The following is a 25,438-nucleotide window of genomic DNA, read 5'->3' on the forward strand; positions in this document are numbered from 1 at the left end:
TCTTTGAGTTTCACACAGTTTTCTGCTTTGAATTCCCAGATGTTCACAAACACTCTTCTCTTTTTGTGCAACCTCACTGTTAATTTAAATTGTGCACAGTTTTGTTTTTCAAAACTACAAATCTTTTCTACTCAACTCAAATTTTTGTTGTCAGCAAATCAAATACAAAGCATGATATACAAACACTGTTTTTCTGAACATCATTTTGCAAGCCCCGCAGAACCTCCCTTATATAACAGAACGCTCACTCTAAAGCTACTTCTGTTTTGTCTGACGTTTCGTAGTGTTTGCCTGTAGATGGAGAGTAGCTAGTAGCTAAATCTGCAAGTTCTTTAAGATTAATACCTTTTGCAAATGGTTGCTGGCAAATAAATCTAATGATACATATATAGAGTCAATCAGTGTAATACTTTAGGGATTTTAGCCAGCCAAACAATCATTAAAGTCAACAACTTGAGTTATGTCATCTCACTGGTGTCAAGAGACCTTGGACTCATGTTGGTGAAGAGGTTACACTGGGGAGCTGAGTATCTGTGCCAAGCAGATGGTGTCGAGCCGGCGCCAGCCTCGGCCTCCTTTTGTACTTCAACATTTGGCAGCACGTTTACTCAAACACGCTGTCGTCTTTTCACGCGGATTTACAAGTGTTTTCAAACTGATTCAGTCAAAATGATTTCAAGTTGTTTACGAAGGAGAAGCTTAGTTCCTTGGCCGTGCATAATGGGATTTCACTGAGGAAGAGTGATGAGGAAGAGCGTGTTTCTGCGACACTAATGAAGCCACACAATTGGCAGAATGAGTTGTTGTTTTCTGTGGGCAAGAGGCGCATGCACGACCTGACATGCACGCTCTCACAACACTCATTTGCTTTCACTCACTTACACACATTGTAGCACTTATAGTGCATACTTTCACTGCCTGTGCATTTATGTGTGTGTGTGTGTGTGTGTGTGTGTGTGTTACATGTGTGGCGTGTATTGAAAACAGGCTACATCTGTTCAAGCCTAATGTGTCTGGCGTGATTTGGATGACGCACAGTCAAATGAACTTAAAGTTGTCAGTCTCCTCACTCGTATCTCACAGCTCAGTACTCAGGACGTCAGCACATGTTTTTCTTTTTCATCTCTTTTTCAACTCTGCTCCCTCTCGTCTCATAAGCTCACTCGATGATGATGATGATGATGATGATGATGATGAAAAGCATCAACATTTCCGTAGTGACGGAGCGAGCGCTTCATCCTGAATGCATACTTTGCATTGTTAAATGGCTTCTATATCCATTCCTCTGGGTCACAGCAGTTGGTGGCTGAATCAGAGGCAATTAATCCATTATAGTAGACAGAGTCCATGTACAGAAAAGAACAAGGGTCGTTTGTCTCACAGAAAAGTCAATGTCTGGAAATCTTTACAATCTCTTTAACTCCCAGTGGAGGATGGGAGCATAAAATGGTGTAAGTGACATTTTGGTTGCAAGGACAGTGAACTACAGACATACATTCTGATTCTCTAACGAGACCAGACTGTGACATTTTGATTTTTGTCATTATTGCAATTCAAAAAAGGTCAAGGAGGTTGGGAGTCTTTACAGCTGCTAACCGTTAAAGAATTTTTTTTCCTGTTAAATAGATGTCTTCATCTCAGTGGCAGTTTTATGGTGATAATTCAGGCCTCGTGGATCTTCGTATGTGACAGTGCAGATATACTATCTTGTGGTTTGTCATGTAGCATTGCAAGACTTTTTGATAATAGGACAGATTGGCAAATCTATGAAACCACTGATTTGTACAGTAAGTGCAAGTTAGTTATTACAAATTTTGTTTGTTTTTTTTTGTTTGAAAAAAGCAATTGTGTTTAAAATCTGGGTTTTTTTTAAGGCAACAATCTGCCACTGAGATAATTTGATTCCCTAAAACAAATATTCTGACCCCAAATATGAAGCTACAGGCAGGAGAGAACAGAAGACATGACCCCCGTAAAACCACAACTTTTCATTTTTACATTTAAATTTTTCTAGGAATTAAACACACAAGATATAATGTGTTATGAGTTGCATTTAAAGGTGATGGTGGATGGATTTTGTTACTTTGGGACAAAGGTAGGTAAGCTGTTTCCCCCTCTCTGGTCATAATGCTAAGGTAAGCTAAAGGGCTGCTGACTCTAGCGTCAGTCTTCTCATCTAACCTTCGTCAGCAAAGTGAACAAGCAAATTTCCAAAAATTACTTCTTTACCTGATATTAGCCCATGCTGTGACTTATTGCAGAACTTAAATATAGGACTGTACGTCTCAAGAAATTGTTTAACATGCATTTTCTGCTGAGACTGTCCTTGTGTGTTTGAAGTTTGCTTCAGTCCAAACCAGCCGACAAAGGTCCGACAAAGGAATCAGACTTGAGGGCATCTGGCCTGTCCGGTCCTGTCCTGTCCTGTCCTGTCCTGCTCGGAGATGAGTCTGTGCGGAAGCTGGAGGTCTCTCATTAACTCATCAGTCATACTAAATGAGACGATTCACCATTAGGGAGACATGGCCTCAAATAACCTTTTCTATTTGCAGATGTTGCCCTTTGGACTTCATATCTGCTTGTAGTACAAAAAACACCTTTACAAACTATTTTGTGTAGTATAAACACAAAATAGTTGGTCAAGTCAATATAACTGCAAAAACAGAATCTGTCTCTGTGACTCTACATTGGAAACACATACTAAATAAGTTAAGACACTTGTACTCTGTCTGCTCTCAGGGTGGTTTTGTCTGGAGGCTTTTGCATCTCTCTATACCCTCTAATTTTCCTGGGTCACCCAGGCGACTCCTATGCTCACTCCCACACACCAATTGGCAGCAAATAGATTTATTATCTTGTAGATTAATGTATTGAACAGGAGGTCATCTGTGTCTCCACTCTGAGGCATTCATATCTGTATCAGTGTTTACAGAGCTTTCAATTTGGCTCTCAAAAAAAGCTTTTAAGTTGGAACGACAAGCAGCAAAAACAGCTCATCCTCCTTCAGGAAAAATACCCACAATCCCCTTATCAGGTTGAAAGAGAGAGAACGGGGTGGGGGGTGGGGGGAACCGAGAGAGGGATAATTACAAACAGAGTGACTGTTGCTATTTTTAAGCACAGTGGGTGCTGCAGCAGCTAAGTTTAGCTCTGTATGTGTATGTGTGCCGATGCAGAGGGTCCTGAAGTGCAGTCAGTCAGCTCGGCTCAGGTTAACAACCTGCTCCAGGTCAGGATTAAGAAGTGCTGCAAATAGAGGATTGATCTCTGCTGAAGTAATGACACACCAGGGCTAGGTTAGGACATATAGTACAATATGATCCATCAAGGAACCATGCTTGCTGGTTTAGTTTAGATTATGCAGAATGCAGTGGTGTTGTAAACAGCAATGTCAGCTGAACTACTTGTAAACAAACCTGGTATCTGAGTAGTAGTTTGTTAAGTGTACTCTCTGCATTGCACAATGGCACTGCATGACCTGTAATCAGTAGTAGTGTCACTTACTGTACTCTGTGATTTATGTCCTCCTCCTGTCCCATACCTTCCCCTCCTACTCCTTTTCCCATTTCCTCTGCCCTTCTCCTTCAGTCACCTTCCTCATCTATGCTGTCATCTCCCCGCCATCTCCAGGGTCCTGTAATACAAGTTTTACATTTTGTATGTTTCATTTTTTATGCTCCCTCGACAGCCATCAGCTCTCATCAGATAAGCACAGGGAGGAATGAGCCTAATCTCACAGGTATTATTTACTTGAGAGCAGGCCACCTGAACAGACTGTGAGATATTAACATAACAAAGATACACGAAACATGAAATATTCCACTAGTTATGTACATACAAAGAGGATTGAGGGTTAGGGTTAGGGTTAGGGTTGGGGTTAGGGTTAGTTAGGGTTAGGGTTAGTTAGGGTTAGGGTTAATACTACACCACTCAATGTAGGGACGCTCATAACACAAGTCCACCACAGCAGCCATAGAATACAAATCAGGGGAGCAGCAATGAGCTGAATAATGACACCTATGTGTGTGTGTGTGTGTGTGTGTGTGTGCGTGTGTGTGTACTTGCATGTGTGCTCGTGTGTTTCAGCGATTGGAGGTTTATTGCTGGTCACATTTTAACCCTCTCTTCCTGTTCTCATTGCATCTATCTATACGGATGGAAAGAGAAACTGGGAGAGAACAATATTGCAGCAAAACATAGAAGTCAGTGAACAAAGGCACACCACTGTGTTGGTGGGTAGCCACAATCCTTATATATCTTATAACTTACTCTGTGACATGTTTGGAGTATTGCAGATTATTTTGATTCAATTCCACATACGCTGGCCCGCTGCAGTAAATACTCACTAATCCAAAACAGTGTATTCATCCAGCGCTGACAATAGTCCTTAACAAATGTATTATTTATTAGCTGTTTAGAATTAGAGAATTACTGAGCCTTTAAAAAATTGAAAGTTTATATTTGAAACTTAGAGATTTTTGTCATCCATGCACTGCATCTACCTGGTGAACACATCAATTTTAATCTCGTTTTTTACTTCATAAGCCTGTCCCCGTCTCCCCTTGTGCCTCCATTTTTTTTTTCTTCTAGTGAACCCAGCGTGTACTCATTGAACCACACACCCATTGATACACACACACGATGGCCGTTTTCAAGTGCAACCGGGCGTGAAGTGGAAACCCTGTAACTTCTTATGGTCCAGTGGCGTCTATGCTCACCCGATACTGATGTTGAGGTTATGACAAAGGCAAGAACAGCTCTCTCTCTCTCTCTCTCTCTCTCTCTCTCTCTCTCTCTCTCGCTCTCTCTCTCTCGCTCTCTCTCTCTCTCCCTCTGCTTAGCTCCTTCCTCTTCTGTACAGCAAATGAGAGGGTGAGCTGAGGACATGAGATGAGCTAATACTCGCCGTGTGGTCACGCTATCACATTTTCCAATAAGTGTGTTTGTGTATTAGCGTCATGGTTTAGGGCTGCTCAGTCCACTGGGAGTTATATTTTACATTTAGCTGCTTTTTGTCCAGTATCAGTACAAGCCGACCGTGTGTATCCTAAACATCCTCATCAGATGACCTGCTGTTTTTGCAGTCTCATACTTGCAGAGACAAGAGTCAGAGTTGATGCAGCACTCTCTAGTGGAGCAAGAAGTTATATGGGTGTGTACAATGAATGACAGTGTTGATATAGATCAACTTGTCTATGTGATCTCTCCTGAGAGAGATGAGGTCTGTCTTTGTCTCCGGTGGAAAAACTGCTATATTTACCTTTTATTAAATATGTCAGTCAGTCTTTGTTTCGTTATCTTCTAACTGACTCACTTATGTCCCACATTTCTTCCTTCAAATGAATAGGTGTGGTGGGTCACTTTGTCTTGAAGAGCTGCTAACTGCAAATGAATGAATTGTTGGTTTGAGAAAAAATAAATCTGATGACGTCATCGGGGTTGTCTCGGCTCGGGCTTGAGACTTCAATTGTTAAACAGAAGTCCTGCATTAAAAATCGCAGGCGTGAGTTTTCAAAGAAGTGGACATCATGGAGGCTTTAGGCGCTTTAACAAGAATTTCAGTTGAGTTTCATTAGGAGAATTATAGTTTTTTAACTTGACCCACACATGGGACTAAAAGTAAATATATATCTGCCTCTGCTTTTCTGACTTTGACTATTCTCTTTTTTGAATGTGTCTCTTGTGAGTCCCTCAAGTTTATGGGAGTGCATTATGGTTGGGAAGTTTTTGTGTGCTGCGTCTGAAGAAAGAAAAATAAAGTAAACACTACCACATCCAGTTTAAATTTAGTTACACAACAGATTCCAGACAATCCACAACATGAGATGTAAATCAGTAAAAAAGAATGGCACATCAGATCGTTACAGTTATTTTTGAATGTGGCTCTAACTAATGAGCCGAAATGCTTTTTGGTCTTTGACATTTTAACAAGTGAGTGTGTTGGCTGTTTGAACTCTGATTGTTCTTCAACAGGCTGTTTGACCTGCTAACAAGTCCAGCAGTCTGACTCAGTTGATTTATGATATTATCTTTGTGGAGTTAGACAAATTATTATCCCTTAAAATGCCAAGCTGTTTGATTTTAAATTGTTTAAAAAGGAACTGAATATTTGTTTTGTTTTTTTTGGGTTAAAGTGTGAGTTTGGGGAATCTACATGAGCGAGAAGTTAGCATATATAACTTTCCTCTATTGTACTGCACTCTGTTTATGCATATTTTGCTTACGCAGTGGAATGGTGTGTTGTGTGCACCGAATCAAAGGCATCTGAAGCCCCTCTCTCCCCTCTGCCCTCTCCCCCAAGACCAGATGGTGTCTCTTTAGGCCATCTAATGAATATTGATATGAGGGGTCTTGGTTAACAACAGGGGGGTACGCATGCCGGGCCAGAGACCCCCAAAAATTGGCACTTAGTAAAGGTCTGCTTTGAGGGGACTGGGTGTGGAAGGATTTATTTTTGAAGAAAGGGAGTGCTTGCCACATCACCACGACACAAAGCGGTTTTCTCATGCACATAAGCTCCCACATGCCCCATATTGGTCAACTGTCTCGCAGAAATTAATATGGATTAGGAGATAATGAGTATGAATTAGCCGCCTGAGTGATGTCATCCAGGGGATTCTTCAAGACAGGAAGTGAAAATATGGTGTTAAAAGAACTGTAAGACGTGGTGATAGAGGGGAAAACAGATGTCAGGAGTGAGGGTGTAGAAGGTAAAGAGATGGACAGGTTAAGTTAGTGGCAACATTAATCCTCTGGCATGGCTCCCATATCTAAAGCTGTTCTCCTGAAGGCCTCAGCTTATTCCAGCCGTGCTAACCCCGAATCTGAACCACAGCCAGCACCCCAGGCCGGTCAGTCTGACCCCTAGACACTGTGGTGGAGATTTCCTCACTGAAGAAGCTTAGTATCCCCACCTCAATTTTCAAGTGCCAGGAGTCGTGTGTTGGTGCAGTGTGACTAAAAGTAATTGTGTTACTACCCTCCAGCATGTCCCTCCAGCTGGTCCGGGTGTATGGACCAGCTGTAGCCCCCTGCTGTTTATTCCCATTGGGAAGGGCAAGTGGATCAAAGTTCTGATGCAGCACAACACAGCACTGGTTTTATATTTTGGCACAGAATCAGCCTTTTTTAGCTTTTTTTTTTTTTTTTTTTTTTTTTCCATGGCCGTGTTGTGTTTCATACCCTCTGCAGTTTGTCAGGAAACATTAGTAGGCACATAGAAACTCATCCACACACACGGCACCATTAGAGATGATGAACTGAGGCTATGTCAGCTATTTATAACTCAAACTAGACCTCTGTGGCTATAAGGCTAAAGAGCAGACAGGAAGAGAAAGATGTGAAGAGGGAGAGATTGGCAAAGACAGAGGGGTGAAAGAAGGCACTAGAGAAAGTGATGCGGTGATATAGAAGAGAGGAATACACACAGTACATTGAAATGGTTGTTTAGCTTTTCACTGTGGGGACACAACCTCTCCTGTCAAAATGTGGCCCCTGTAGCACTTAGATAATGAGAGTCAGACAGATGCATGATGCTGAAGGCTTTCATTAGGGAAGGGACAATGACAAGTAGAACTTTATAACATATAAACATTATACATATATCAGTGATTATGGGTGTAGTTAGTGTTGGACTCGGAGATGGGAAGGATGACAGCAAACACAAAGAGGAATGGCTCCAGTGCTGCAGCACATTTATCATATCAGAAGCTGGAGGAAGTAGTTCATTTAAAATAACAATTTTGACCCTTTTGTATTTTATACTTATAAACTGTGAAATTTCCTTATTGGCAAAAGTATTGTCTTGCTGACCCAAACAGTATAAACACAATGAAAACCTGTGGTTCCAACATAAGTCAGATAAATCTAAAGGGTCTTGAGATAAAAAGAAGGGAAGGGAAAACCTACTTTAAGTCAGATTTTTATCTTTTATTTCTGTGAAATATATTCAAACTTAAAAATATAAGGAGGGAAAATCACTCTGGTTTAACTGGGGGGGGGTTCACATGGGCGGTGTGTGTGCATATACACTCGCACGTGTTTATATTGAGAGACGTGGGGGTGGATGCCTCATGAAAGCCAAACTTTGACAGCCGTTTTGCTGGCGGGGGGGTTTCTTCATTTGACAATAGAGAGGGAATTGCAATGGAGAGAGCCAGAGTGAGCGACCAAGCAAAATACATGGAAAGAGAGAGAGAGAGATAGAGAGAGCAGAGGGGGGAGGGAGGAGGGTATCAGACTCGGGGATAAGGCAGCTGGGACAGGCTGCTTTGGCTGGAAGCAGATCTTACTGTGCACTTGTCCTTCCTAAGTCACTCAGACACAGAGTGAGACACAGAGAGCCTCTCACTCCTGTCCATCCACGGTCCATCCCAGCCATTCTGCTTTCAAGCTCTTTTATCATTTTTTCTGTCCTTGAACTTCAGAGCGTCTGGATCTTCTTCGGGACACACACTGATTTCTTTCTCACAAGTGACAGAAAGAGGACTTGTTGGATTCTGTTTTGCTTTACCACAGTATTTTGATTTTCCATCTGCCATGGCACTAGTGTAGGTATGGTGGTCTACTTGAGGAAGAGCCTCCACTCTCTGCTGTCTGTCTTCAAGAAGAAGGGTGAGTGCTGACTCAGGTGGAGGAATCTGCCAGGAAATGAATGCTGGTTTATATGACATTAATTCTTGCTTTGATGGAGGGGTTTCTGGATTTCGGTGGCTTTTTTAGTACCCTATAAAACTTGGGTTGCATTGTTGAAGCCATAAGGTGGTGGATGTATGTATTTTTATTTGAGTGTAAAGATGTGACAACATTTGCAGATTTCTTGTGCCAGTCACTGTCTCTGTCTCTGTGTCATACAAACATACAAACACTGGCACGCAAGAATTAGGGTTAAATGCGCTTTGGGGGTCCTCTCTAATGAGATAAAGGGCTTAACTGATTTTCTGGCGATCGTCTTAATCAACCAAAAGCCTTAAACCTTCTGCAGGGGTCTGGTGGTCTCTTAGGGAGGGTTACTTGTCCCATTAATCACAACCGTGGGTTACAGCACCTTATATGTGAGTAATGTATGTGATGAATTGCTGAGTCTAGTTGAGATCCTTAGACTTGCTCTCAGTTCCTTGAGGGGGAGTCGTCCACACAGTCCCAGGTTCACAATGACCTGAGATTTCCCACAGTCACAAAAACAGGGGAGGGCATTGTGTCTGGGCTGCCTCACCTGTGAGGGGTGGGAGTGTCTGTTACCTTACACACACAAACTTGTACAGTATGTGCATCCACACTCGCACAGTATTACCTAACCAGGTGAGACAGGAGAGTCACAGTGTTGAAAGTGACAAAAGGAGGGAAAGTGGACACCGCACATTGACCTTTGACTAAAGAAACAACCACTTTACATGAGTGATTTTCTGCAGGCTATGCTCTCAACATTGAAACCCATTATGTCACACTTTATATACTTTGACACTTCAACATTGCAAGACATGGTTATACGTAGAATATTGTACAGTTTTGGCTGCACCAACACTGTTTTGATGAAGCTGGCAGGGACACAACACCCCTTGGCCCTGCAAGCTTTGCCTCTTTTGACTGGTGTCCAACTAGTACCAAATTTAACAGTGTATTTTCTGTTCAGTCTCCACTGTATTTAGTTGTTGTTCAACATTGAGTAAAGCCACCTTGAAGGGAGAGCCCAGTCGAGTTCCCACGCAGGACGTCCTGCAGCAGGGGGTCCAGTGGCATCTTTGCGGACAATCCAGATTATCTAATCCCCTGGGGACTGGCGGGGAAGAGAGATGCTGCAGGAGATTAGCCAGGAAATATCTTACCGTTGAGGCCCAGGCTTGGACGTCTGCTCACCGAACTGCCCTGCTGATGAGATTTGACGAGTGTGCTGCGTCAAAGATGCAGCAATTAATGGATATACAGTCACGCCAGGTGGAGGCACAGAGGATTCACTGTAAAGCTGATCAAAGTTTTGGCAAATGGACACTTGTTGAGCATGTGTGTGTTGAGTTGGTGTAAGAGGACACGGAAGTAGCAGCGGAAAGACTAAAGTTAGCATAATAAGAGTACAGAGGCACAGCAGGAGGAGCAGCAGGAGAAAAGTGTTCACCTGGCATAGACTGTCAGTGAAACGACTTCTTCTTCTCTGTTTTCTCCACCAAATCTGTCAACCAACTGCTTTTTTCTCCTCCATCCCGACAGCTGGCCCAAAGGGTAATGAAGACCAGAAGAGATTGACGGTCCACTACACGACCTCGCAGCACCACCAGGAGAATGTCTTCATTGAGGGAAGTAGGCCTCAGTACCTGGAGGACCTGCACACTGAGGCTCAGGAGGGACTGAAGATACTACAGCAGGAAGGTCAGACACATTCAGTGGGTTTTTACAGATGTGAAAACACATCCATTCATACTATAAACATATACTGACATATATTTCTGTTGTTTGTACCATACAGTGCTATCACACTGATTAAAGTTTGTTTGTGGCTGATTTCTCACTGAAGGTCACAAAGTGAAGGTTATAGTTTATCCACCTTTTTTTATCTATGATTATGATTATGATAACTGGTTACTGATGCTGTGTGTAGATGAATAAGGATGGAGTGTGAGTGTATTCAGATTCTGTGTCTTAGCCTTGTCCGTTTGGTTTACACAGAACACAAAAATGGAGTGAACTTCCCCGACGATGAAAGCATTGCTGTAAGTCCGCCAGACCTCTGTGGATCATTTTCCCTGCGCTTCGTACACACCAAGAATGCCACTTAACTAAATATTACCGTATGTGTGTGTGTGTGTGTGTGTGTGTGTGTGTGTGTGTGTGTGTGTGTATCCCCCACAGTCCTCAGACACCCTCTGTCCAGAGCAGGATATCAGCTCCAAGGACAGAGGTGACTATCCGGAGTTGATATCCACCACCGGGAATACTGATACCACAGTAACCTCTTCTGCGTCAACAAGACCTGTGCTTACCCGCCAAGGTAAACAACAGCTCTGTTTCTGTTTGTGTGAGTAGAGAGGAAGCACCCTGCATTTCGTTCATCTAATAAAAATGTGAGCTAATCATAGCACTTGTAAAAGCACTTTGAGTTTTGTTCCCGAGTTTATGACGAGCCACAGGCATGTACAGTACTTATTTAGCATGCACGTCTCATTCCCAGCTGCTTGGTGCCTCTGCAGTCACGGTGTGAAATCAAAGGAAGAGGGACTTGACATGAACACACAGACACTCACACACACTCATACACTCAGCTGTAGCTTTTCCCGGTAACTCAAAAGTTCTAAGCATCTAAAGGCAGCACTGCGGCTGCCTCTGCATTTCACCACTGGGAGGCAAAGTGTGCCGTTCTGTGTGTGCGCATGCAGGAAGTGTGATTGGTATTCTTATCATATTTCAAAAATCCTTAAGAAAATCCAGTCCTCCACAGGCTGAGTTTCAATGCATTATGTCTTCTCCTGAGCCATATAGAGTGTTTTGTTTGCAAAAATAACCCAGGTACTGTAATGAGACCATTTTTGCTTTCTCAGGTTCCACTTTCAAACCACTGAATCCAGTGAAAAGGTTAGATAAGAGCAAGAAGAGGACCAGGAGGACCACCATCATGGGTATTCCCAACCAGGTCCAGAAAGAGCTTGGTATGTTTTTATATGTCATCCTTGCATAACCAGCAGACATGATGTGTCCTTTGTAGTAAACATGTTATTGACAGTGACCCACCGTCTTTCCAGCACTGCACAGAAGCTCCACCTTCCAGCCGCTTGTGTCTACACAGCTCCCTAATCACAATGGACAGGTCACTGACAGCCAATCAGGGGTTGTTATCATTCCCACAGTTGATGGAGGGACTCCGACAGCAAATAAGGAGGGAGCAAGAGTGCACCTTTCAGAGCTAGAGGTACAGTTAAAGGTTAAACAAAAAGAATCAATTCATTTTGAATAGTTTTAACATACATTCTAGTGGTTGTGTTTTGTCAGTCACTTATGAATGGTCCTCTCTCAACTCCTAAGCAGGCATCAAGAGATGAGCAGCTGCTTAGGAAGCACCTCCAGGCAATGTACCAGGATGAGCAGCCCCTCAACCACCAGGGCTTTGGCTCCCATCTCTGCCCCACCCCCAGCCTGAGACCCAAGTCTGTTGCAGTACCTGGCATGACCACCTCCTCCTCCTCCTTCTGTCCTTCAGCAATGTTTAGCTTCCTCCAGGAACCCCAGGTAAGAACAAAATCAAGCTGTTAGCTAATGATATGGCCTTAAATTCAAGAGTTACTCTTCTTAACTTATGGTGTCTTGACCATTCTTGACATTTAGCTGTAAAACTCTCTGTTTTTTCTAGGGCCCAGTGATGTCCATATCTCCTCAGGCCACTTACTTGTCTACGATCATCCCTAATGCGGTGTTGCCAGCCTCGATTGAAGTAATAGAGATTGACCGCAGCAGCCGAACTCGAGGTAGCAGCGTCAACCATGGCAGCGGTGTCCGCACTGTAAGCAAAAGCAGCCTGGCATCTGGGGACTCATCAGTCAGCCCTTTGTTGTCCAGAAGGTCCGAAGGTGACGGTTCCCAGACTGAACATTCCTGCAATGACTCCACACCGATGCCCGCATCGACTTCGGGGTCAAACTGGAGCGAGTCACAGTCTTCGAAGACCATGATTTCAAACTCCTCCCCTGTATCCTCTAAGGGGAGCAGAGACAGGGGTAATTCCCAGAGAGTGGGTCTCAATGGACAGGAAAGCCAGCAAGAGCACTCTGGAGGAGATCAAGACCTTGTCAGTCTACGTATCTCAGTTTGCGGGATTAGCAGCCCCAACAGTAAAAGTGAACATCTTGTTACAGGTCAAGGATCTGAGTCTGGTGAGTCAGGGTCAGTGACTGCTGGGGAGGATGCAAAGAACAAGCGCAACTTCATTCGAAGTCTCTCAATCATGAAGACCAAACAACCTCCAGCACCTCCACGGAGAACAAACTCTCTCCATAGTAACAAGTTCAGGAGTAACGCCAGGGTTCTGGTGGAAAGCAAAGATCTTAATGACTCTGTGTCTGGAGAGGTGGAAACTGGTACAGAAAATACTGCAGCTAAGGATGAGATTAAGTTGGTCACTGGAGATACTAATAAGGTCCCCACCCCTGTATCAAGCTCTACTAGATCCAGCTCTCCAGATGTTTCCTCAGGTCCTCTGAGCCCCACAAAGACTTCTTCCAAAGAGGCTGGAGGGCCACCAGAGGCCCAGTCAGAATCCAGCAGCTCCTCCCCACAGAAAACTCCCTCAGAAGGGGGGAAATTTGAACGGACCATGTCCCCCTCCAGTGGCTACTCCAGCCAGAGTGGAACTCCAACACTTTCCCCTAAAGGTATCTCCCCAACCTCCCCAGAAAAACAGAAGAAGAAACCGGTCAAACCAGAGAGATCAGTGTCTCGGGCCTCATCCTCAGCAGCTTCTCCTTCCTCCTCTCTTACCTCTCTATCATCAGGTACATCTGAGCCTGTCAATCCAGATGTTCCCACATGTAGCCCCAGCCTGCCTCCACAGGAAACTCCAGCCACTGTTACTCCAACTGAATTCACACCAAATAACAATTCGTCAACTTTGAGAGTAGAAATCCAAGAGCTGTTGAACATCCCACCCCCTCCCAAGGTCAAAGCACCATGTCCTCCTCCTCCAGAGACATGGGTCCACAACAGACGCACCTTTGAGCTCCTGTGTGGGCCCTGCCCCAATGTCAGCAAAGAAACTCACAAACCCACACAGATACAGGACGGCACAGTTAAACAGGCAGGAACCCAGACTAAAGCCAGAAAGGAAGTGCAAGTTTTAGATGAAAAACAGACAACTATCGACGTCAAACCCGTCTTAGAATTGTCAGAAAGCAAAGCAAAGCTTGAGACATTGTTAGCAACTGATCCTGAAGATGTCCACAAGGAACCAGAGAACAAGGAACATGCAGGTACCGAAACAAAGGGAGTGGAAGCAAGTGTAGATGTTCAGAGACAAGAGCAGAGTAGTAGCCCTGTACTGAAGGACCCCAAGAATCAAGAGACAACTCCAAAGAAAGAACCCCCTCCTGTGATGAAGAAACCCACGAATGTACTGCACAGAGAGGAACTGAAATTAACAGAGCAGTCAGTAGAGATTCAGCAAAAGGACATGAGTGGCAGTGCTACGCCAGAAGTTCGTATAGTTGTTGAGAACCATACGACCTCTTCACAGGATGGGGTTACGACTTTAGTTGAAGTTAAGAGCGAGAATGAGACGGACAGAGGTGAGGTCCCATCCATGCAAACACTTTCTGTAGAAGTCCCCAAAATTAATAAGATCTCACCACCTCCTACCCCACCCCCGCCATACCACCCTACACCTCCTCCCTCAAGAAAGACACCTCCCTCTTCAGTATCTATGCCACCGGATGAATTACAGAGAGTACAGGAGGAGACTCACTTTGTCGAGTCTTGCTGGCCACCTCCTCCACCTCCTTTGGAAGGGGACTCAGTCTTTGATGGAGGGGATGAGGTCGACTTTCCTCCTCCTCCGCCACCATTTGTAACAGATGCGGTGCCAGATGTGATGGACAGTTGTGTCAAACAGCTGGATGACCTTAACAAGCATACTGTGGCTGCACAGGAAGTTGGAGAGACAATTAAGGACCCAAGTGAAACTGTGACATCTATACAGGAACAAAATCCAGATTTGCCCAGTGCTGTTCCACAATTGGTAGTAAATGACAACAAACCAGAGGTTGCTGTGCAAGTTTCCAAAGCTAACACTGCTGATGAGATTTCTTGCAGACCAGTGGAGAATGTTTCGTCTCTTATAGATGGTGTCCCACTTCCACCAGTTGAGGCACCGCCTTTACCCCCTATAACAAGAGCAGAGAACCCAGTATTAGTATCTGCTTTAGTTCCTTCAAGCAGTTTCCTAAAGCGAGACTCTGTGAAAATTGAAGATCAGTCTGGGCCTCCCGTTAGTCCCCAAACTCCAATTAAAGTCCCAGCAGCGCCCCCTCTACCGGCAGATAATTTAAGCCATGGGGTTAATTTCAGAAGGCAGCCCAGTGTATCAAACCGGGACACCAGGAGCAAGGAACTCCTTTCCCGTCACAAAAGTGCACCCATTCCTAAAGAGGATGCGAACATACCTCTTGTCACCCCGTCCCTGCTTCAGATGGTTCGCCTCAGATCAGTCAACATGACTGAAGATCAGGTGAAATCTTCCTCCGAAGACAGGCCAACAAACGAGGGAGCTCCACTTCAGGAGAATTGTTCAGTTTCAATCCCAGGACCTCAAAACATCCCACAAAAGCCCATCCGCAAGTCTCTGTCTCTAAAATCTCCACCTCAGACAGTAAAAGCATCCTCTGTGACACTGAACACCCCTTCACTGCGCTTACAGGAAGCCATACGTATGAAAACTGCAGCCATGTCTTCAAGAGATGGTCTTCCCTCCAGACTGGGTGTGAGATCATCCACTTACAGCTGTGTCAGTGAACCTGGAGCTCTGTCTCTGAAATCACCTGAAGGATGCGATGTGCACAAGTCCCCAGCCTCTACAGCTAGCTTTATCTTCTCCAGGAGCACAAAGAAGGTCGTCATAGAGACTGCAGCTGCCTCCTCGCCCGAAGCTCAGGCAAGTTTGAAGCAAAGTTTAGCAGCCGAGCTCATGCACGTGTCTGACCAATCAAGGGCTGTCACTTTCTCCAATGGTGGAGTGAAGTGTGACAAAGTTCCTCCGCCGGTGGCTAAGAAGCCAGCGCATGGCAGCATCAGTCCTTCACAGCATTACGCTGCTTGTTCAGGAAAGATGGAGTACTGTGTTGAGGGAAATGGAGCAATAGGAGGAGTACAACATGCAAGTGGAATAACACCTCCTGAGACAACAAGTAAGTGCAGCAACATAATTTATAACCACGATGTTCTGGCTTTATCATTGAAGGATTAGCATTGCCTTCATCAATATGTTTCAGGGTGCTGCTGCTGCTGAGTATGTAAACTCAAGGCTGGTTAGCTTTAATCAATAACTCCTGCAACTCTCTTGTCATGAAAAACAGAATGCAAATTCCAGCATTACCATGAAACAGCAAGAGCATATTTTGTTTTCTCCATGCCAGCATGCATACATGGAAACAGCCCCCCCCCCCCGTTCCACACAAACAATATAAATTCTGCTAGCTTGCCTACAGCTTTTTTCCAGCAAATTGTGCAAGCATGTGCCTCAGTCAGCCTTAACCTGAAGCTCGTGATCACGTCTCAGTAACTGAATTAGATTACGGGCAGAATACTCATTACATTTCTTCCTGTAACTGTATAACGGTAATGCCATAATGTCTAACATCCTCTTTTCTTCCTCCTCCAGCTACGAGAGTGACAGCAGACACAATTGAAACGCTGTTTTGAAAGAGTTTTGCAGTGATGATGAAATGAGGACCATACTCATGCCAGAAGCAAAGTAAAAGGACAACTCACAGCAGATACTGACATTACTGAGAGACAATAAGCTCAACTATCTGAGTGTTGTTGTGTATTAAGTCTTCTCCAAAAGCCTTAGCCTGTTAATGGCCTTCCTACATATTTATGCAAAAAATGTGTCGCTCCCAATTTCTTATGATAGCTTTATTCTGGAGTATTTTTCTAAGCGATAGTTTATCTCTTATTAAGGCCCCTCAGGATGAAATGGTGTACATTGGCTCAAGTGTAAATATTTGGCTTGCGTGAGATCGCCTCCTAGAGGTTGAATTAGGTAGTGGTCACTGCAGCTCAGAGTGTGAAACAAAGCATTTCTGTACAGAAGTTTGTGTGTTTTTTTTCCCTGTTGTAATATAATACATAATTTTGATGGGGATTTAAGCAGTTGTCGGAAAAGGCTGACAATGGCATCCACTACAGGACAAATCTGCATTTTTATCACCGTCTTTGCTTAAAGATCTGAGTAAAAGCACGACACTCATTTTTACTCCTGGCTCATCACTGTGTGGATAGACAGATCTGAAATAGTATTTGAAAAAAAAAAGGGATGCTGCATACTTACAAGAATGAGAGAGATTTTTTTTTTGTCAGTTAAGACAGAAGCATGTTTGTAAAGTTACAGATGATAAACCATGAAGACTTAACACAAAAGCATCTGATTACAGCAACAGCTAAAATGTCAATTAGATGCCTAAACATAATCCATTTCTTGGATATAGTAAGGGTCAATCCAACACATTGTATGAAACCTTTTTAGGAAACAGTAACAAAAGTATCCTATTTATTTATGTGTGATTGTTTCCACTAGTAGCACTGTCAGTCACCTTTTCCTACCAAATATGAAATATTTAAGAATCTATTTCATCTGAAAACCACTTTTAGGGCTATGGATGTGAAGATTGGCCCTGGATGATTGATACACTGGAGTAGATTTAGTGTGAGGTCAGTGTTTTTATTAAATGTTCTCTATCTAAATCTTTAATGGAAAAAAATCAAGCTCATCTCTATTTGCACAAAATGCTTTCCCCCAGCAAAATCATCAGGAGTGAATTATACCGACTCTTCCTAATGGGTCGAAAATCTACGTTTTGATGATTATAAAGAATTATGTACAGTTATTACTTCTATAAATAAAATTTAAGTGTATTAAATATGCTGTTTCCTGCATTCTGTCTTACCGTAACCATAGTAACCATGTGTTTTTTCAGTTTTTTACTCATTTCGCTCATCCAACACAAACATTTAATTCCTGCAGACCACAAAATTCAGCATTTATTTCATATTTGAGATTATGTATTATTTGATTATGACAGTTAATGTTCAGTTATTGATGTCTGTACAACACTACCCCCAAATGCAACCGTCCTATAGCACAAGGCAAATACATCTTTCCACACATCTGATGACTGAAACCCCCATAAAACCATTCTTATTAATTAGGTTTGGCAGTTTGGCATGACATTTACCATGAAGGCAAACAACACAAGTGCAATTTTACCCAGGAAAAGTACTGATACATTAAGTCCCTTTTTAAACACCTGAGAATCCTTATCAGCTACTACCAAGAATGAGCGACTGGTACGTCAACATTCTATCTCCGATTTGCAGAACATTTCTTGTATGTGTACATTTAAGTGCATTAGTAAAACCATCAATGCCCAGTAAACAAAAAAGATAAACGAATGAATCAAAGGTTGATTAGTTTCATAATTTTTCTTGTAAGTTGCTTATGTTTAGAGGAATTACATACATCTTTCCTAATGAAGTCAAAGCAAGGTAACAGAATTTGTCAAAGCCAGTCTGAAAGCATCTGAGACTTTTGGCATCGATGTCCTTTTCCGAGAAAACATCCAGATGAAGATTGACCGTTGTCGCCATGGCAATTTGGTGATGAGCGTATTGTTGTTTTGAGGTGGTGGGCAGCAGCAGCTTCAGTGGTGAATGTAGCTTGAGTGTATTTAACTGATGTTGCCTCCTTTCAGTGTTTTACATGTGATCTGTCCCAGTTTGGTCATCAGCTGCTTGTCTTTCCACTGAGCTACACACTCGTCTGAGACCTTAAGGTCGACCTGAGAGAAGACAGAAAAAAAATAAAATCATTGCGAATACACAGAACGTCCCCCTAAAGACCCATCATTAAATTCCAATATGCCATTATTCTATTTTGGAAACATATTAATAAATATTAACATATGAATCCATGTTTTGAAAAGTTTGTACTAAGAACTGAACTGATGGAATTTACTGTGTTATTCTTTCAGTAAAGACAATGACTTGTCATAACAGGAAAAGCATAGGTGTTACTTATAACATTAACGATGGCTCCATTCTATTATGTGAAAGTAAAATCTGACTGAAACGCACCTGTAGTTTCTCCCACACCTTCTTCTTTGGGTTGAGTCTGTCGTCTGCTTTGCCTGTCTCATATCCCTCCACAAAGACCCGTTCCCCTGGTGACGAACCCTCTGGAGGGTCTAGAGGCTCCACCCTCCTGGGCTCCCCTTCACTAAAAATCAGCCAATCAGAGAGAGTGAAGAAATAAAAAGATAAGGCTGAGGGGACAAGCTGCATTTGTCTTTGTGGAAAAAAGAAAATGAATGGCACTCACACAGAGGCACACAGCAGCATGGCTTGCGACTCGATCCCTCGCATCTTCTGGGGTTTGAGATTGCACAGCAACAACACCATTCTGTCCTGCAGGTCCTCCTGTGAAACATAGGCCACCAGCCCGCTGACTACCGTCCTGGGCTCCGCCTCGCCCACGTCGATCTTCTCCAGGTACAGTGAATCAGCGTCTGGATGCTGAAAGTTGAACAGAGAAGAAACACAGTGAACACAGAGGAAGAGGGCTTTTAATATCGATGCATCGTCTCCACATACATCTCAAGACAAGCTCAGGTTATGTATCAATTTGATGATCAGGCATCAAGTGACATCTTAACCTTGTACCTTCTCCACACTGATGACCTTGCCCACTCTGATGTCCAATCTGGAGGGTGCCAGCTCATCGTCATCTCCTCCTCCTCCACCTGCCTTGGCACCCTTTCCTCCCGCTTCTAATTTCACACACACACACACACACACACACACACACACACACACACACACACACACACACACACACACACATAAATGACGATAAATTTTCCCATGCAACAACCTGACAAACTAATTAATGCAAAGATAGTCATTCTGTTATACAGTGGGGCAAAAAAGTATTTAGTCAGCCACCAATTTTGCAAGTTCTCCCACTTAAAAAGATGAGAGAGGCCTGTAATTTTCATCATAGGTACACTTCAACTATGAGAGACAGAATGGGGGGAAAGAATCCAGGAAATCACATTGTAGGATTTTTAATGAATTAATTGGTAAATTCCTCAGTAAAATAAGTATTTGGTCACCTACAAACAAGCAAGATTTCTGGCTCTCACAGACCTGTAACTTCTTCTTTAAGAGGCTCCTCTGTCCTCCACTCGTTACCTGTATTAATGGCACCTGTTTGAACTCGTTATCAGTATAAAAGACACCTGTCCACAACCTCAAACAGTCACACTCCAAACTCCACTATGGTCAAGACCAAAGAGCTGTCAAAGGACACCAGAAACAAAATTGTAGACCTGCACCAGGCTGGGAAGACTGAATCTGCAATCGGTAAGCAGCTTGGTGTGAAGAAATCAACTGTCGGAGCAATTATTAGAAAATGGAAGACATACAAGACCACTGATAATCTCCCTCGATCTGGGGCTCCACACAAGATCTCACCCCGTGGGGTCAAAATGATCACAAGAACGGTGAGCAAAAATCCCAGAACCACACGGGGGGACCTAGTGAATGACCTGCAGAGAGCTGGGACCAAAGTAACAAAGGCTACCATCAGTAACACATTACGCCGCCAGGGACTCAAATCCTGCAGTGCCAGACGTGTCCCCCTGCTTAAGCCAGTACATGTCCAGGCCCGTCTGAAGTTTTCTAGAGAGCATTTGGATGATCTAGAAGAGGATTGGGAGACTGTCAGATGAAACCAAAATACAACTTTTTGGTAAAAACTCAACTTGTTGTGTTTGGAGGAGAAAGAATTGTTGCATCCAAAGAACACCATACCTACTGTGAGGCATGGGGGTGGAAACATCATGCTTTGGGGCTGTTTTTCTGCAAAGGGACCAGGATGACTGATCCGTGTAAAGGAAAGAATGAATGGGGCCATGTATCATGAGATTTTGAGTGAAAACCTCCTTCCATCAGCAAGGGCATTGAAGATGAAACGTGGCTGGGTCTTTCAGCATGACAATGATCCCAAACACACTGCCCGGGCAACGAAGGAGTGGCTTCGTAAGAAGCATTTCAAGGTCCTGGAGTGGCCTAGCCAGTCTCCAGATCTCAACCCCATAGAAAATCTTTCGAGGGAGTTGAAAGTCTGTGTTGCCCAGCGACAGCCCCAAAACATCACTGCTTTAGAGGAGCTCTGCATGTAGGAATGGGCCAAAATACCAGCAACAGTGTGTGAAGACTTACAGAAAACGTTTGACCTTTGTCATTGCCAACAAAGGGTATATAACAAAGTATTGAGATGAACTTTTGTTATTTACCAAATACTTATTTTCCACCATAATTTGCAAATAAATTCTTTAAAAATCAGACAATGTGATTTTCTGGATTTTTTTTTTTTTTTTTTTTTTTTTTTTTTTTTTTTTTTTTTTTTTTTTCTCTCATTTTGTCTCTCGTAGTTGAGGTATACCTATGATGAAAATTACAGGCCTCTCATCTTTTTAAATGGGAGAACTTGCACAATTGGTGGCTGACTAAATACTTTTTTGCCCTACTGTATTTGGGCTGAAAGGATTGAAGTCATATGAGAAGAAGAGGACCAAATGAGGACGGTGGGTTAAGCACGCACTTGTCTTTGAAGGGTTAGGGTAGGCAGTGTTGGTAAGCTTGCGGAGCTCAGGCGACTCAAACTTCTTTCTGATTGGATCCAGCAGTTGGTTTAGTGCAACTTCCACTGAGGCCTTCAGGTCTCCTGGATGGACCGTCTAACAAGTGCAGAGATCATCAATGATTAGAGCAGAACATAAGGAGAAAATTAAACATTTTTGTAGAGATATCATTTAAGAGGAGCTTTTACTCTTCAAACAATCCAGTTAGACTGTACATTACCTCCTCAGCAAAGTCCTTCTCCACCTCTTCAAATCCCGTGTAGACTTTGTCTCCACCCCACTTGGCGTCTCTTTTGATGCAGAACTCTGAAATACACGTGGATCCCAAATATTCACTCATTTTATATTCTTCTTACAAGTGGAAGAGAAGCCAGAGGCAAAGATAATAGGAGATTAAAGGAGGAGTTTTCTACCTCCACGCAGAGGGAAGAGGACGTGTTTGACAAAGGAGAGGACTCCGTTGTTCTGAATGTTTCCTGGCTCACAGAAAGCCTTTTTCAGCTTCTTCTTCACATCCTCTTTAGAGTCCAGTAGGTCAATCTTTGATTCCTGCAGCCACAAAGAGATAAAATATATATCATATAAACCACACAAATCTTAAATCTTTATCACTTTTTTCCTCTGACAAATAATATGGCTGCAGGCTTACTTCTTCTGAAGAGCTCATCTTGGTTCCTGTCAGTCCTGGTACCATTGGGTTCATCAGATGGGCACGTTTAGCATATCCAAGAGAGGGCAAGTACTGGAGACAAAAAGAAAAGCTGCAGTTTAGATGAGCGATCAGTTAAAATTCAAAGAGGACCTCTGCTTTAGTTTTGATAAATCTTATTCAGAAAACTGTTCCAGAAGATCTTGCCCTTATGGAGAGGGTGGAGAGTTCAGATAAATGTTGGAGGGTGATGGTACCTTCTCTGCCAGGGTGAAAATCTTCCTCTGGTCAACTCCTCCAAACTGGGCATCCACCTTCAGGTACTCCTCATCCAGAGCCTGAGGACAAAGAAATGTCACATTTACTGCTGCTGCAGACACTCATTGAGTATATAACACTGCTTATACTCCACCTAATAACAGGGGTATTACCTGCAGTCCAGGGTAGAGCAGACCACTCAGTAGAGGATGCTCCACCTGTTTAACAACCTCAGCTCCGGCCTTCTTAGCATCATGCTCTGTCACCATGGAGGACAGGCGGTACACGTCCAGAGTGTACTCTCTGACAAACATGAAAACAAAGAGCTATAACATTAGTTTAAGTCAAGTCTGTTTCAGAGAATATAAAGTTATACAAATACATGTCAAGACAGTCAGAGAGCAGCGTCGGCCCAACTGACCTGCTGAGCTGGTAGTCCGTTCCTTTGACAAACTTGAGTTTTTCCAGTGGCACACCAATGCTCTCCAACATGGCCTTGATGACCTGCTCATAGTACTTCACCCTGAGCTCCAGCAGCTCCCAGGGGGCTTTCATGTTGTCAAGGTAGGCATGCAGGTCTGCAAACAGAATAGTGACCTGAGGAAAAGAAAAAAAAGACACAAAAAGCAAACCTGTAAGCTCCTGCAAAACAGATTAAATCGACGCCTCATCGACAGACAAGACGCTCACTGAGATGTACCCACCTCACATCCAGCCTTCAGGAAGTCTGCTATCTTGGACATGGGGACAAAGTAAGCGACATGGGGTTTTCCTGTGGTCGCTGTACCCCAGTAAACTTTCAGCTCTCTCTCCTGAAGAACCTGCTTCAGCTTCTCCTCTCCCAGGACCTCCTGCAACACATACACACACAACCAGAGATTCATGAGACCAATAGCTACTGATGGACTTCAGTCGCTGTGAGAGTGTGTGTGTGTGTGTGTGTGTGTGTGTGTGTGTGTGTTTGTGTGTGTGTGTGTGTGTTTGTGTCTCCCACCTGGAGGTTCCTAGTGATGAGGTCGAACTTCTCATCAGGACTCAGCTGATCTGCCATGGCTCAGGGACTCCTAACTGAGAGGACAGCAGTTCGAGTATTACTGTGAGTGAACAGCAGCAGCAGCAGCATATGTGAGTCGAGACTCTTTTAAATCAATTTCGGTTTTAATGTTGCCCCTGGCGACAGACAAATAAATTACATGGTTACATTTCTCTGAGCTGGTTTGGCTGTTTCCCACGTTACACAAAATCCCCTTTCACTAAATCTGCGCTATGGTGGGCGGTAGCAAACTGCATATGATCCGTCCTAAATTTGGATGTTTTATGAAAAAGACACAGCAGTTTAATGAGTTGTCTGTGTGCCGAATTTACCAGACGACTATAACAGTTAATAAAATGTATTAGACAGGTTGTATCCAAGTAAGTTAGCCACTGAGAAAGGTGACGTTAACGTTACACTGACCTGGAGCTTAGAGTAACGTCACGCTTATATTGAATCAACCAGCCGACTAAGGCTATGTAGCGAGCCAGCTAGCAAAAAAAAAAAAACATGTGCAGCTAACGTTATCTAGCTCCACTTTCCGACTTCCGACCTGTTTAATAGCTACATTTTCATCTCATATAACGGCGATATCAGTCCACCATAAAGCAACACTGTACAACCTGCTGACTTACCTCAAAACCTGACTTCTTACAGTGAGACGTGGGTGAGAGGAGCCGGCTGGGTGGACCAGTCAGTGTGGTTGCATCAGCGACAGACTCTGCTCTGCTATCGACTGACTCACTGTAGACTCCAGGGGAAAGCAATCGAGTGTAGATTACAGAGCACACGATTGCGAGGTTCTGCTTCTATTGGAATTAAAATATTTATTGAAATAATGTTTTCTACAGCTGGCAGGCATAGATGACAATGTCAGGTAATTGCAGTGAGTGTGATCGGTGCGTCAGGTGCATAGGACAAGACAAACTAACAAAATATTAGAAGGAAAATAATATTAGGCCTATACAAACAACCTGCCCTCTGTACATTGTGTATGCACCCAGCTGTTGTCTTGGGTTTGAATATGCTAAATGATTATTTTGATTGATCACAGTATATACTCCATGTAAGCTCAATGTAAAATACAATAAAACAAAACTACTCTTTCTCTCTCATTACCTTCAATAGAAAGCTCTGCGAGCAATTAACATAAATAGTGCTCCTTGTTACAACCCAGTATGTGTTATTACACTCTTAAAGCACTACGTGTATAATGGCTGGCCATCCTGTTTGCCTAGCAACAAATATAAGTCGTCATTAGTGAAGTGAAAGGTAATGATGACTGTAATAACAGCAGAATGTTTGAAATAATTACAGAAGGACTGACAGCACTCTGGGGGCCCAGATTACCTATATTTACCCGTACAAATAGAGCAACGCTAATTCAGTGAGTTCAAATACATCGTTTTATTCTGTCACTGAGGTTACCTGGAAGCCTAAATCACCATTAGACTGAATACAGGAAAAATATCACATAAAAGACAGAAACAGAACCACAGGTATGATTTTGCATGTGAGTTTTTGCCAGTGTCCACCAGGGCCGGGGCATGGGTCAGTATTTTGTCGGGACATTCAGAGTCAAAGGTCGGGCTCCAGGCGGGGGAGCACCGGGAGGATGAGGTTCCCAAACGACGAGTCCTGCGTGATGAAGAAGCCGGACGAGTGGACGTGAGCGTGCTGCAGGGCGGCCTTCTGCTGGGCGGCGATGTGCTGCTGCTCCGCGCTGTCCCTCACTTCCTTCAGGCTCGGTCTGGACGACAGGGGGATGTTGGCTCCAGGGCTGTTCATGGACTGGCTCTGCAGCAGCCGCCTCTTCTCCTTGTCTAGCTCCGCCAGGATGGCCACCCGGGTTTTGTTCTGAAAGCCTTGTCCTGGGGGGTTGGCAGCCATGTCAGCTCAGCAGCGAGCGGAGCAAATAAAAGTCAATCCATGAAGGAGATCAATGTCGCTGTTAGCGTTATTTGTTTAAGTTAGGTCGTTGTCAAGCTAATGTCGCTGTAATTGACAGACAAGGCGCACGAGGAACCAAAAGTAAGTATTAAAATTTAAGTGCTAAAATTGCCGCTGTATGCTAACAGTGTAAAACACTTCCGGATTCAACGATCT

The 25,438-nt window shown here is 43.6% G+C and overlaps 3 protein-coding genes across 8 annotated transcripts in view; 1 reads left to right on the plus strand and 2 right to left on the minus strand.

Moving 5' to 3' along the window:
- Window positions 1-17,609, plus strand: part of nhsl3 (NHS like 3) — a 33,253-nt gene extending 15,644 nt beyond the window's left edge. For 3 of the 5 annotated variants that reach the window (XM_023430991.2, XM_023430992.2, XM_023430994.2), the window contains 8 exons: window positions 10,204-10,362; window positions 10,660-10,703; window positions 10,843-10,981; window positions 11,529-11,636; window positions 11,730-11,896; window positions 12,010-12,213; window positions 12,335-15,875; window positions 16,349-17,609. In XM_023430991.2, the coding sequence (XP_023286759.1) occupies window positions 10,204-10,362; window positions 10,660-10,703; window positions 10,843-10,981; window positions 11,529-11,636; window positions 11,730-11,896; window positions 12,010-12,213; window positions 12,335-15,875; window positions 16,349-16,389 (4,403 nt within the window). In that variant the 3' untranslated portion in view covers window positions 16,390-17,609. The remainder of the gene's footprint in view (window positions 1-10,203; window positions 10,363-10,659; window positions 10,704-10,842; window positions 10,982-11,528; window positions 11,637-11,729; window positions 11,897-12,009; window positions 12,214-12,334; window positions 15,876-16,348) is intronic. The other 2 variants (XM_023430993.2, XM_087169809.1) reach the window with 1 other exon arrangement.
- A 103-nt stretch (window positions 17,610-17,712) lies between these two features.
- On the minus strand, window positions 17,713-24,092 carry yars1 (tyrosyl-tRNA synthetase 1). 2 transcript variants are annotated; one of them, XM_023430996.2, is made up of 14 exons: window positions 23,968-24,092; window positions 23,294-23,367; window positions 23,004-23,150; window positions 22,721-22,896; window positions 22,473-22,602; window positions 22,299-22,379; window positions 22,042-22,134; window positions 21,806-21,941; window positions 21,613-21,698; window positions 21,353-21,488; window positions 19,408-19,514; window positions 19,067-19,260; window positions 18,823-18,964; window positions 17,713-18,527 (listed from the first exon to the last, which is right to left on the minus strand). In XM_023430996.2, the coding sequence occupies exons 2-14, from the start codon at window positions 23,348-23,350 to the stop codon at window positions 18,417-18,419; spliced, it is 1,596 nt and encodes a 531-aa protein (XP_023286764.1). In that variant the 5' UTR covers window positions 23,351-23,367; window positions 23,968-24,092; the 3' UTR covers window positions 17,713-18,416. The 2 variants fall into 2 exon arrangements, with proteins under 2 accessions (XP_023286764.1, XP_087025936.1); XM_087169810.1 differs by having other exon boundaries at window positions 23,294-23,393; window positions 23,968-24,052.
- Window positions 24,093-24,720: 628 nt separating this feature from the next.
- LOC111673274 (SOSS complex subunit C-like) lies at window positions 24,721-25,420 on the minus strand. Its single transcript, XM_023430997.2, has one exon. The coding sequence runs from the start codon at window positions 25,220-25,222 to the stop codon at window positions 24,911-24,913; it is 312 nt and encodes a 103-aa protein (XP_023286765.1). The 5' UTR covers window positions 25,223-25,420; the 3' UTR covers window positions 24,721-24,910.
- Window positions 25,421-25,438: the final 18 nt, after the last annotated feature.

The sequence above is a fragment of the Seriola lalandi genome, unplaced genomic scaffold (genome assembly GCF_002814215.2).
Source record: "Seriola lalandi dorsalis isolate HSWRI2012SDOR001 ecotype SW California unplaced genomic scaffold, Sedor1 jcf7180002054916, whole genome shotgun sequence".
NCBI lineage: Eukaryota > Metazoa > Chordata > Actinopteri > Carangiformes > Carangidae > Seriola > Seriola lalandi.